This window comes from Halyomorpha halys, unplaced genomic scaffold (assembly GCF_000696795.3).
Source record: "Halyomorpha halys isolate HHAL.00 unplaced genomic scaffold, Hhal_1.1 Scaffold1075.1, whole genome shotgun sequence".
NCBI classification, from domain to species: Eukaryota; Metazoa; Arthropoda; class Insecta; order Hemiptera; family Pentatomidae; genus Halyomorpha; species Halyomorpha halys.
The window spans coordinates 115369-128349 of record NW_027115455.1 but is presented as its reverse complement, the minus strand read 5'-3'; the positions used below and the strand labels follow the sequence as shown (position 1 = coordinate 128349).

The 12981-nt window shown below is 35.8% G+C and overlaps 1 protein-coding gene across 7 annotated transcripts in view; it reads left to right on the top strand.

Annotated features, from left to right (window-relative positions):
* The window catches only part of PSR (Bifunctional arginine demethylase and lysyl-hydroxylase PSR), a 100094-nt gene that overhangs the window by 60809 nt on the left and 26304 nt on the right, over nt 1–12981 (top strand). For 5 of the 7 annotated variants that reach the window (XR_010844845.1, XM_014432554.2, XM_014432551.2 and 2 more), the window contains one exon: nt 5679–5867. The exons of the other annotated variants lie outside the window; for them this stretch is intronic. Coding sequence is in view for 4 of the 5 variants with exons in the window: in XM_014432554.2 (XP_014288040.1) it covers nt 5679–5867 (189 nt within the window). In the remaining variant the exon portion in view is untranslated. The remainder of the gene's footprint in view (nt 1–5678; nt 5868–12981) is intronic. 7 annotated transcript variants of the gene reach the window in all.

The following is a 12981-nucleotide window of genomic DNA, read 5'->3' as shown; positions in this document are numbered from 1 at the left end:
GTTTATTCAACAGTCCCATTGGGTAGTATATTTTAAATATTATTTTGGTTATGACAAGAAGAATGTTATTTGTTTTTAGTTTTTTATTATTATTCATTTATTTATTTTATTTTCTATTTATTTATTTTTTCTCTTAATTAATTGGACTTTCTTATTTTATTTTAATTTTGTTCTTTTGTTTAAGAAGGATTTTATTTTGTAATTAACTTGTATTTGTAATATCATTTTATGTACCTAATATTTCCAGAGGGCATACATTTTCATTTCATTCTGTTACGGCGGGTAGGGGTTCAAAAAGAAACCTTTACTAGCCCAACCGATAAAATTGGTGAAAAGAAAAGAATTGCCGAATTTTGTTATTTTTGTATTTTTAAATAAGTGAACATAATAAAAGGAACACAAAATATATAAAAATGTACAAACTAGAAAAAAAAGAAAGCTTGAAACTATTACAAAATTAAATGATTTAGACAAAAGAGAGAGAAAAAGTCTTATATCACCGATGATTGGTGGGGCCCAGGTTGTGGTTGTTCTGAGTGGATATCCTTGTGGAAGTAGATCGACAAAAGGACATACGTCCGCCCGCCGAGGCTAAAATGATGTAGATGACGGAGATGGCCAGAATGCTGGCAACTACGAGTGTGTAGTGAATAGACAAAGGAGACGATATGTGTATGCACGATGAGATGGTTAGATGTCATCTGTCTATTTTTCAGTATAAAAAACAACAGGGAGTAGTTGCTTTGGGTTTTCGACTTAATAAAAATCACATGTTCCAATAATCGATTTGTGGACCATATGTTGGCCGCAACACATTCTTATTGTTTCATTAGCTTTTTCTTTTTTTTCTTCTTATCTATTTTTTTTGTTTTGTTTTTTAAGAAGTTAACAGGTTAAAAAAAAAAAATGTTAATACCTATTAACTTAATGTATTCTGGCAAGAAGTTGATTTAATACTGGTTTTCTGTTATTCATCCAACTTCATCATTCATCGATTACAGCAAGTATGGGCAACCTTTGTCATGTTATGGGCTTTTTAAAGATAGATATCAGACATGAAATAATACGACATTGTTATTATAATCCAATTTATTAAAATAACAAAATGAAATGAAAAAATAATAAAAATAAATAAAATAGGTACAACATTATAATTAAATCGTGAAATTTGGAATTATTACAAACTACAAAAGTTAAATAGCGACACCGAAATCAATGAGACACCTAAGCTTGAATTTGGGAAACTAATCCTTCAATGTTTGGATTAACTCCACTGATACAAAGACGTAAAAAATTATTCCAAATTATCGTCATTCAACCTTGTACGATTGTTTGATTTATTAACTTTCATCATTAAAAGGAACTATTCACATTTTTAAGTACTGCCAAATGCATAAATCCATCTTTTGCGAATTTTTTAAGCTGCAGAAAATGGTCTTCTTTGAAGGATTTTTTGTAGAAATCGCACAGCTCTATGTCTTCAAATTTAGATTTTAGGAGTGAGTTTTCTTGAATCTCAATCAACTCCATTTGCAAGTGTTGGAGTAGCAAATAAATTGAAACAGTCTTCCATGTTTTTGAAATCGTTAAATCTGTTCGAAAATTGCTCCAAGAGCAACTTGAGTTCTTCAGCACATTGAGCATAAGCAATATTTTCATACGCAGAGAGCGTGGTGAAATGGTAACTGTTACCAGGCAGCATCTGTGCCTCCCACAAGCGGATTTTGTTTTGAAACACTTTCAAATCTCTGTACAAATCATTTACTGACTGTCCTTGTTTTCGAAGTTTCAAATTTAAGTGGTTCAAATAGCCTGCAAGGTCAACCAGAAATGCTGTCACATAGTGTGTGCCATTTTGGGTCACTCAATTCAGATAGTGCTTTATCTTTTATTTTCATAAAATCTGATATTTCATTTCTAAGCTAGTAAAACCATTTCAGAATTTTCCCTTTGTTTAGCTATCTGACTTCACAATAATATGTCATAGTCGGCTGATATTTCATACAAAAGCACCTAGAACTGGTTGTAATAAGGGCTTAGCCTTTAATAACTATAATTATCTATTTAACTTAAACAGAATTTAAATTATAGTCGAATGGAATTTGAACACAAGTTCTGTTGGTGGATATCATGCAATGAAGGACTATCAAATCATCTTTTTTCACATTTAATTCAGTTGCATTTTCATTCAAAATTCTGATGAAACCTTTACGTAAGCCGACCATAGAAGGTGCACCATCTGTGCATACACCAACTAATTTTAACCATGGCAAGCCAAAACTTGTGAATACTTTTTGAACTTCATTAAAAATGTCCTCTCATGTATTGGTTCCTTTTAGCGGCTGTAAAGCAAGCAATTCCTCAGTAACAGTAAACTTTTTATCAACACCTCGAATAAATATAGCCAGCCAGTTCAGCTGTTTTGGACAAATCGGTGAACTCACCTAATGCTATTGAAAATTATTCAAAACCAGCCATACGGTCAATCAATGTTGTTTTATATCATTAGCCATCATTCCTATACATCGGATAACAGTTCGTCTTGACAAATTAATTTTTCTTTTCAGGACACAAATCACTGCAAACTTCTAACATACACTTCTTGATAAATTCTCGTCCGGCAAATGGTTTTAATGACTTTGCCAATTTTGAACTAACTATAAAACTAGCTTTCACTACATTATCATGTTGTGTTCTTTGTTTATGAAACGTGCTGCTGTTTTTCCAAATTTGCAGTAAGCTTCTGGATTTTCTCTTTTCTTATTTGTTCTGTCAGTGAGTGTAACATAGGATGCTTAGTTGAGTAATGCCTCTTTATATGAAATTCTTTCATCACTGAAATTAATTCATTACACGGCAAACAAATAGGCTTGCTATTGTGCAAGATAAAAAAAGAATTCTTCAGTCCAATTTTCTTGGAACTGGTGACCCTCTGCATCTACTTTTCATTCCTTTCCACCAGACATCCTTTTCATTTACTTTTCGTTCGATAAACTTAATAACAAAATATAATTAGTAAGCACTCAAGATGCACACAAAGTCACAAACCAACAGCCGTTCACTAGGATATCGCTTGTCAAAGTTATCACCTCCATAGCTCAAATAGAACTGAACTAAAGTTAAGGCAATCCACCCGCTTGTATAAGCAAAATGAAGGAATGATCTAGAATCGTCTATTTTAGAACAATTGAGAAGCAATAATCTTTTGTTGATCGCCACCACTCGGCTTGTTCGCTAACTTGATTCTGTGAGTATGAGTATGTAGAGTAATATTTTTTTTTTTATTCTTAATTTAAAACAAATTTGATCCTTTTTTTCTCTCAACCTTTATTCTTTACAATTTTACACACTGATTTCTTTGGCCCTACCTTCATATTGATGTCATTTCCTTTTTTCAAATCTTAAAAATGCAGGCTAATTGCCTTTGTCCCATCTTTAAATAAATTAATCATTTTTCATGTTAATTAAATTATATTAAAAATGTAAATTAATGATAAATAAAAAAAATTATTGTTATATGATAAGGTGATAACAGAGTCCTAACCTTTTGAAGGTAGGTTCTGTTTTAAGTTGCAAATGTAAATGAAGGAAGGAAGAAAAGTGTTTTGTAAAAGTTTAAATCTAAGAAAAAATTTTTTAGAAAAGGTTATGTAAGTAGGAAATCTATTTTAAAAAACAAAATTTTATAATGTTATTATGATATTATTTTAATGATTAATTTATAATTTATTTAAAGATGGGACAAAGGCAATTAGCCTGCATTTTTAAGATTTTAAAAAGGAAATGACATCAATATGAAGGTAGGGCCAAAGAAATCAGTGTGTAGTTGAAGGAAATAATGTAATTGTTATATAAAAATAAAAAACTTTTTGTAGGTATCCTTGAGAATGGCCTGAGGGTCGAAACGTTGGGAAAATTGTAAAGAATAAAGGTTGAGAGAAAGAAAGGATCAAATTTGTTTTAAATTAAGAATAAACTAAACCACTCTCAAACAAGAATATATAAAATAATTAATCTATTATTTTTTTTAATTGAGTTTTTCAAAATGTTGGTTTAGAATATGGTAAACTTGATCTGAGTCTCCTTGTTACCTAAGTCTCTTTAACATTAACTGTTGTGGAAACTGTTGATTTTGTAATACCAATTATAAAGGAAGTACTATCTCTATAACAACATTTGCAAGGAGGTGATTTGTTCATGATTATGCTCAATTATTGGGTTTTCTCCCTTTATAGTGCCCTCTTTGTAGGGGCTTAGTATGCCACAAAAGGGCTCCTTAGCCTATAGGCTTGATTCAAAGCTGATTTAGCTGAAAAAATAATTATCTGCCACATCCAGATTTGAACCCAGGCCCAGGAGTGAGCAGCATAACCCCTTATTCACTGATCTACCCCTCTCCTATATTGGACTGTGGCTTAATTTTGGAGATAAAAACTCAAGTGATTTGAAATTTTTGTCCAGTAGTTTATTGTATAGCCCTTAACATGCCTAACATAGTGGGACTAAAATGTTAGCTATTAGAATTAATAAAATAAATGAATTCTTTTGTTAACTGATTCACAATATTAATTATAAAATATTGGGAACTTGAATAATGCTAATTACCAAAATAAAATATTTCTGTTATTTAAACTAAAGACAACAATTTTTAGAACAATTCTGTTTATAATAAATATAAGTTATATTATATAAGGTTTTTTATACATAAAAAAGGTGTCCCCCTCACTTGAGGTGGTTTATATGTAGAGAACAAACTGTTCAATTTGCGATGTTGAGTAGTAATAAATTGCTTGTAAAGTTTTCCATTCTGTGGACAAAAATAAAAATGCTTATATCAGAACTACAAGTGAAAAAGAAAAACCTTTGTATCAAAGGTTGGCATTAATTTTCAATATATATAGGCATTTTTTTTTCTTTTTTGATGGTTCATGCCAAGCCGCATCAGTCTAAATGAACTAACATGAAACATGTTTTTCCCATAGTAATATTTATTTAATCACAATATTGATACATGTTTAAAACTGTTTTTATTTTTAAATAAATGATTTAATTTTAATATAAATAAAGTAGAAAGAGAGAAAAATTAAAAATAAATCTGTGTATTAACAAGATTAAATATTATGAAATACTGAATTATCTTTTAAGTACAATCTTTATAAATGGCTTTGTTTATTAAATCTATATCTTTTTTTTTTTTTTTAAAGCCCTTGAAGACCACACACATATCATAATTCCTTCATTTGCTTCCTCTTCTCTCACATCATTATTATTCTATATCATTATTATCATACCCAGTGAAACCTCATTGATTCGCAGTTCGGACATCTACTAGGACCGACCTATATTTCATATGTCTTTAGAGAAGAGTACTGAAAGAAGAAGTTAACATTTACCAATGTCAAATTTAAACTTGATATGCATATAAACAGAATTTGTATGGTAAGATATATTGTCCCTATTTTGGCAAAACTCACTTAATCTGATATTGTTCTTTGGTATAAAACACATTTTTCACATTGTTTCGATGGTAGGATAATAGAATAAAGAGGGTTACTGTTAAAGATTTGTCTAATGCTGGATCTTTTTATTTCAATTAGTTAGTTTTGCCTGAACTGTGACAATATAAACATACATATATATAGTATTATTAAGGGTAATTGTTTTATTCATATTTTTAGGTAGAAATTCTTCAAGCTCCAGGAGAAACAGTGTTTGTACCTGGAGGCTGGTGGCATGTTGTCTTAAATCTTGATACCACTATAGCAATCACTCAGAATTTTTGCAGTAGGACTAATTTTCCAGTAGTCTGGCATAAAACATTGCGTGGACGGCCTAAATTAGCCCGGAAGTGGTATAAAGTTTTAAAGGTACTGCATGATATTCTGATTTATATTGAATGTTAATCTTTTGGGTTTAGTTTTTTATATGTTGTAGTGTATCGTTCTGAATATTTATTTATTTAATCTCATCCTCTTCTACTGAATAGCAATGTGAGGATCCCTTTGGTAGAGCTTAGTGCAGGAATCTCTGAAGAAACATTTGTTTTTTCCCCTTTTTTGACCTTCTTTTGTTAAAGGCCCCATGGATTGTGCCTTCCCATGACTTTCTTGAACTTCCTGTTGGTCTCTGCCCTTCCACCTTTGTTTCATAGACGACTCTTGCCAATCTGTTTCCTGCCATTCTAACATAGCCAAACCATCTCAGCTGGTGTTCTTTGATGATCTCTTTATCTGGTGTAAGTCCCAGATTTTACCTCATTATCATATTTTGCTCTCGTTTTCTTCTTATCTTCCCCTCCATTCTTCTCAAATACCACATTTCCATAGCTTGAAGTTGACTTTTCTCTTGTGGTGAGAGTCCATGATTTACTTGAGTGAAGGTTGGTATGAAATAGTCCTTTAAAACACCTTGGTATTTTTGTGAATTAGTTTCTTTGTTTTTTTTAACACTTAATTTTTCCTGATGAAACCTTTATTAATGGAACATTTATAGTCACATTAATTAATAGTTTCCAATTTTTCTTGTAGAATGCATTGGTTAAATGGGAGGTTCCTGCTGTGGTTATAATGAAAAGTAGTGGACTCAGGCTGCATTCCTCCCTGATGCCTTGGCTTTCGAATTCTCTTGATGTATGTTACTTGACCTCACATTTCGTTGCTTCTTGTAAAGACATAGGATTTGGATTTCTTTCTGAAGTCCCAGCTTAACCTTTTTCTCTCTGATTTTTGTTTGTTATGTTGTTTTTCTTTCTTATCCTGTCAGAGTAAAGGCCTCTATAAGTTAAAGAAAAAAAAGGTGAAAGTTCTTGTGAACATTAGAAACAAAATAATCTATTCAAGAAAAGAAATTTATTTATTTTATCTAATTGAATTAATGAAATAGCTTTTATTACACTAGGTATACTTAGGGATGTTTGTAGCCACTTTGATCCAGCCTGGGGATCAACATTTATTTCTGTGGCAGTTCCATGAAATAAAAACTTGACTCTCTCCATGATTATAATAGGGTGATACCCTGGAGATAAAGATATACAAATAGATTGAAAATAGTATGTTTTTTATTGTGTTTTTTAAATTGATTTTTTGGCAATTTACTTTTTCAAATATAAGGGAATTTTAAGATAATTACTCACTAATTAATACTAGGTGTAGGTAAACTGTTTTAACAGTTTCTCTGTTACTGGATTTTGCTATACTCAAGAACTATCCTACCCTAATTTAAATTAGTTTAACTCTAATATTGAGTCAGCTGTGGAATAAATAATTCACAAAACTTGATTTTTGTAAGTAGTGCCACAAAAATGAATAAAACATCCTGTTGTCGATATCAATCCGTTTTTCATTTATGCATAGTAACCATTTTTTCTTTTTATCCTGTTATTAGGTTTCACTGATAATATCTATCTTGTGAAGCTCTAATACATAATAATAATGTTTACATCGGGACCTGGTCGTGCTATACTGCAGGTGTCCCGAGTGTAATTTTATGATTCTGATAAATTAATAGTGTGGAACAGGGGGGCTAAAAATTGTGAGACAGTTTCTGCTCATAACAACATGCACATGTATTTTCCTTAATATATAAGGTATTAATCCCTGGAGGGGCAGACTGGTTAGTGAGTTAGGTTTTAGAGATCTTTATCTATAATAATATAATAAAGGAACATGGGGTCTCATAAGTTATATTGGCTTATCTGGTGACGTCTTCGCCGCCGCGGTGACGTCTCCTAGCCGCTTCCCTCGTCTAGGTGTGTTGTGGGCAAAATGGTGAAAACCATGTATCCTCGCCGTGGTGTCTGAAAAGAAAGACGTCTTCGTACCTCCGTGGCTGGCCAGCGTGTCATGGACTCTGGCGTGATGGTAGGGGTAGGCCAGGTCCTAGCTTGCATAGTGCATAGGCTGGGGCAGCATTGTAGTCGCAGCGTCTTCGAGGCCTTCCGGTGTCCGCGGCTAGGCGGGGCATCAGAAAATGAGACCCCCAACCCCGACTTTATATAAATCCAAGAAACAACGGCAAAAATCGGATTACTTAAATCTGACAAATAATAATAGGTGTTGATGAAGCAACTGAGAAAATTCTCGTACTGAAGGGAAAAGAATGTTTCATTATAATATGGCATCATTATTCACTGCTGCCATATTTACCCGTTTTCAGCCTTAAAGATAAGGCTAAAGCACTTTGATTTTTAGGCATCACTAGTGCTAATTTATTTTATGTATTTCAAGATTTTTAGGAGATTTCTTAAGGATTATGGCTCATAATAAGGGTTTCAAATGCCACTATTTTAAAAACTTTGTTATTCCGGATATTAATTTTTGTTATACTGTCTAATCTCTAGTCCAATGATGTATTTATCTGAACAGTTTTTATTCAACACTCTGTAAAACCTAAGTTTTAAATGAGTCTAGTGATAAAAAATAAGTGACAATAGAAAAAATCCAGTGATCATCATACAACTTTCAATTACCCCCTTACTTTAAGATAAAATTAATCCTTGTACATTGCAAATAGAAATTTGTTTACTATTCAGGACTCCAATACTTTTCCTTATTGTATATTTCATACATAGGTAAGTAAATGTAAAATCTTACTATTGAAATGACAATCATGGAAACAGATAAATATTGATTTTCTCCTTTAGTTAGTTATCCAGTTTTTCATATTTTATTTTTATCCATTATTTATTACTGCTAACTATGAGGGATGGCTAATTTAATCAAATAAACAAAGATAAAGGTGCTTTAGCAGCTCATACTTGCACAGACACAGACACAGAAACACACACACACAGTGTCCTAGTAGAGGAATTAAGGCAGACAGAGTCGTTGCCCCCATTTGATGTGCCAGCGGTAACGACAGAAGAGCTCAGTGACATCTGCCGAAGCCTTCAGATGGGAAAGGCCCCTGGCATAGACTGTATTCCGAATGTAGTACTAAAGGAGGCAATGGAAACCAGATCAGATCTCTTTCTGGATGCCTTTAGTTCCTGCTTGCGTGAGGGGTCCTTTCCCTCCATGGAAAAGGCAACGCCTGGTTCTGATCCCAAAGAGCAAAGGAAGGCCATCAGAACCTTCAGCATATCGACCGATTTGCCTGTTGGATACAGCAGGGAAGGCTCTGGAGAAAGTCATTGCAAATAGGCTAAAAGAATTCACAGAAGGAGTGGCAGGCCTCTCCAGGAATCAATTTGGCTTCTGAAAAGCGAGATCCACAGTAGATGCTATCACGTTGGTGGTGGAAAAGGCCAGGAATGCTATAGCAGGGAAGAGACGGAGAAGAGGCGCAAAATGATATTGTGCTATTGTCACAATGGATGTAAGGAATGCCTTTAACACAGGAAGATGGAGCTGCATCCTGGATGCCCTACTGGTAATGAACGTCCCTGAATACCTCAGGAGTATCATTCATGACTACTTCAAGGATAGGACCTTGATATGTTCGACAGAGGACGGCTCAAGAAGGTTTAAGGTGACTGGCGGTGTACCCCAGGGCTCGGTGCAGGGACCTCTGTTGTGGAATGCGATGTACGACGGAGTCCTTTGGCTTAGTCTACCAGAGGGTTCCGAAATAGTGGGCTTTGCTGATGATATTGCGGTGGTTGTTGAAGAAAAGTATAAAGAAGAGCTTATTCTAAAGGCCAACCATTATGTCACTTCGGTTCGAGATTGGCTAGAATCTGTAGGACTGCAACTAGCAGACAGTAAGACTGAGGCCCTTCTCGTCAGTAGCAGGAAAGTGAGGGAAGCCATAACCTTGAGAGTGGGTAGGCAAGAGATCCAGTCCAAGCCTTCTTTGACTTACCTCGGGGTAAGAATCGATGATAGACTCTGGTTCAGAGAGCATATCCAGCGGGTGAGTGATAAAGCGGCTAGAGTAACCACCACACTGTCATGTTTAATGCCCAACATAGGCGGACCCAGGAACAGCCGTAGGTTGTTGATATCCTATGTGGTCCGATCCATTCTACTGTACACAGCTGTGATATGGAAGGATGCGTTGGGTACTGAGGCCTACAGAACACCAGTGGTGTCAGTGTATCGTAGGTGTGCGCTAAGAGTGATCAGCGCGTTTCGTACAGTCTCATACGAAGCTGCTTGCGTGGTGGCCAGGATGCCACCGATTGAGCTGATCGCAGATGAGAGGAGCCGCTCTTATAATAGTGCTGACTATATTCCAAGAGAGGAATTAAGAAAGGAAACTATAAGAAAATGGCAACGTCACTGGAATATGGGATTCAGTGGAAGATGGACGCACAGGCTGGTGCCCAACATCGAGGCCTGGGTGAATAGGAACCACGGGGAGGTAGATTATTATATCACCCAGTTTATCACAGGGCATGGTTGCTTCCGAGCCTACCAGTATAGGTTTAAGCTCGATGAGACTGGAGAATGTCCATTGTGGCCAGGAACGGAAGAGAGTGCAGAACACGTTTTCTTCTTCTGTCACCACTTTCATGAAGAAAGAAGAGACTTCCGAACCGTTTGCGGCTCAGACCCGACAGCAGATAATATTGTCAATATTATGCTGCTTAACCAAGATTATTGGATAGCAGGCCAACGATTTGCTGCACAGGTGATGCAGAAGTTAAGAAATGAGGAGAGAGATAGGCGAACCAGGAGATAGCCTAAAACAATGAGGCGGCACTCAGCCAATCACCCCCATGATGTAATGCCTAACGGCGGTCCCGTGGAGGGTGAGAAACAGGCATAGGGCGGTGGTTTTAGTGGGTAAGAATTCCACACACGGATGGGTACGGGCCTATCCGTGTCTTTTGAAGATTTCCACCGACCCTCGTGAAAAAAAACAAAAAAAAAAACAGTGTCCTAGTAACTAGCAGGAAGCAGACTGAGTCCATCTCTGTCACAGTTGGTAGGTATGAGATTTGTTCCCAGTCTGGCTTAAAATACCTAGCAGTCATAATCGATGCACATCTCCGCTTTAATGTTCACACGGAGTATATCAACGCCAAATCTGTTAAAGTAGTATCCTTTTTGTCACGCCTTATGCTAAACGTTGGAGGTCCCAGAGAAAGTAGCCGAGGGGTCCTTGCTGTTGTTCCCTCCATTATGTTATATGCAGCCCCAATTTGGAAAGAAGCGATGGTTACCAAATCATACAGGTTTCAGTTTATCGCTGGGTTTCTTTAAGGACGGTTAGTGCTTTTCGAACTGTTTCCTTTGAAGGGGTGTGCGTGATAGCCTGAATGCCGCCTGTGGAACTCCTTGTTGAAGAAAGAAGCAGGCACTATGGACGACGCTTACACATATCCAGAGAGGAGGAGCGAAAAATAACCATAGGTACGGGCCTATCTGTGTCTTTTGAATATTTCCACTTACCCTCGTAAAAAAAAAAAAAAAAACCAATACGCACACACTGTACATAAAACTAGATAAGAAAACTTAGCCGCCTTGATGATGACTAGGCAGGAAAATTGGAGTGCACTAGCAGATTATGCAGCATAAATTGTCCAAAGAAGCTGTAGGCAGATAGCCCTTCTGCCCCAGGAAGTAATGCTTGACTGCGGTTCCATGGGGTGGTAAAGAAGAATTGTTAGGTGGTTTTTTAGTGAGTAGAAATCTCACACGGTTTGTGAATTTTATACTCACAGTGATCACCAGGCTGTATTGATCACACTGCATACGCCTACAAGAAAGAAGAGTTGTCGATGGAGAACCATTGGCTGGAACTTGAAAACTTTTGATGATGCTTCATTTCCTGTAATGCTAGAGGATGAATGTGAACTGAAAGAGTCAGCCTAGGAAAAGGCTTATACTGACCACTTTAATATCTGGGGCTTGTGATGCAACTATGACCCTTTGAAAGTTTGGTAAACATCATTCCCCAGTGTACTGGTGGACGGATACTATTGCTGATGTTAGTTTGTGTTGCAACCAAGCAAGAAGACGTTACTAGTAGGTGAGACGTCTTCCAGATTTTTCTTTGCTTCAAGAAGAGGTAAAGAGAGCTAGAAGGAACCTCCGATAAGCCATCAAAGAAAGTAAACGATGCTGCTGGAGAGAACTTTGTGATGAGATGGATGCAGACCCATGGGGTAGGTTCCTTTTGGGCTAGGTCCCTTGGGTTCTTGGGTTCCCTTCTGGGGAAACCCAAGAACCCAAAAAAAATTTTAACTCAGAAAAAATGAAATAATATTATAATAACTACCACCAACCCAAATTTTACCAAGATACGAGACATCATCAGAATTACCCACCAAGAGACTACCATCGGGACCATTATTCTGATAATCATTACTTAAATCATGATAAAAGGAATAATCCACATAGGGAACAATGGAAACTGGAAGACCAGAAACGATTCTTTAAGGGCTCAGGACAACATAAAAATAGGGGCTCAGGGCAGCATAGAAACCATAAGCCTGTTTAAAAAGGAGAACCTTCAAACATGGTGTCGATGCGTACCGTTAGTGGTTTCCAAAAAAATCAACCCCACAACCGGTGTATCAACTAGACCAGGTGGATCCCAGAGATCGGGAAATAAGAGAACTCCGGGAACAATTGGAAATGCTTACTGCTAATCAGGGAGAATCCGAAAATCATTTTTTATCCAGACTGCAAAACATAAAGAAATACGAACTTCACACAACCAATTTCCATAAACTTCCGTTCATAGTAGATAAAAAGAATTGGAAATGGTTATTGGACCCATGGGGTAGGCCTGATAAAATAGTGCCTAAGAAATTAAGTAAAGGAATGATGCAGCTCCCCACGAGATCGAATGTTGTGGACAATATCGTCAGCACACTATTCTCGGAACAGGCGAATACTATTGGATGTATAGATAATACATATACAACCGATTTTCCACAAATCTCACAGGCAGAGATAGAGAGTTATGGTAGCAATTCCACATTGTCTGCTTGATCTACGTACTTTTGATATTTTTTCACTAATATTAAAGTGGAATTCCGAAATGAGAATACAACATTTTTAGAATTAAAATAATTTTAATTTTAATAAT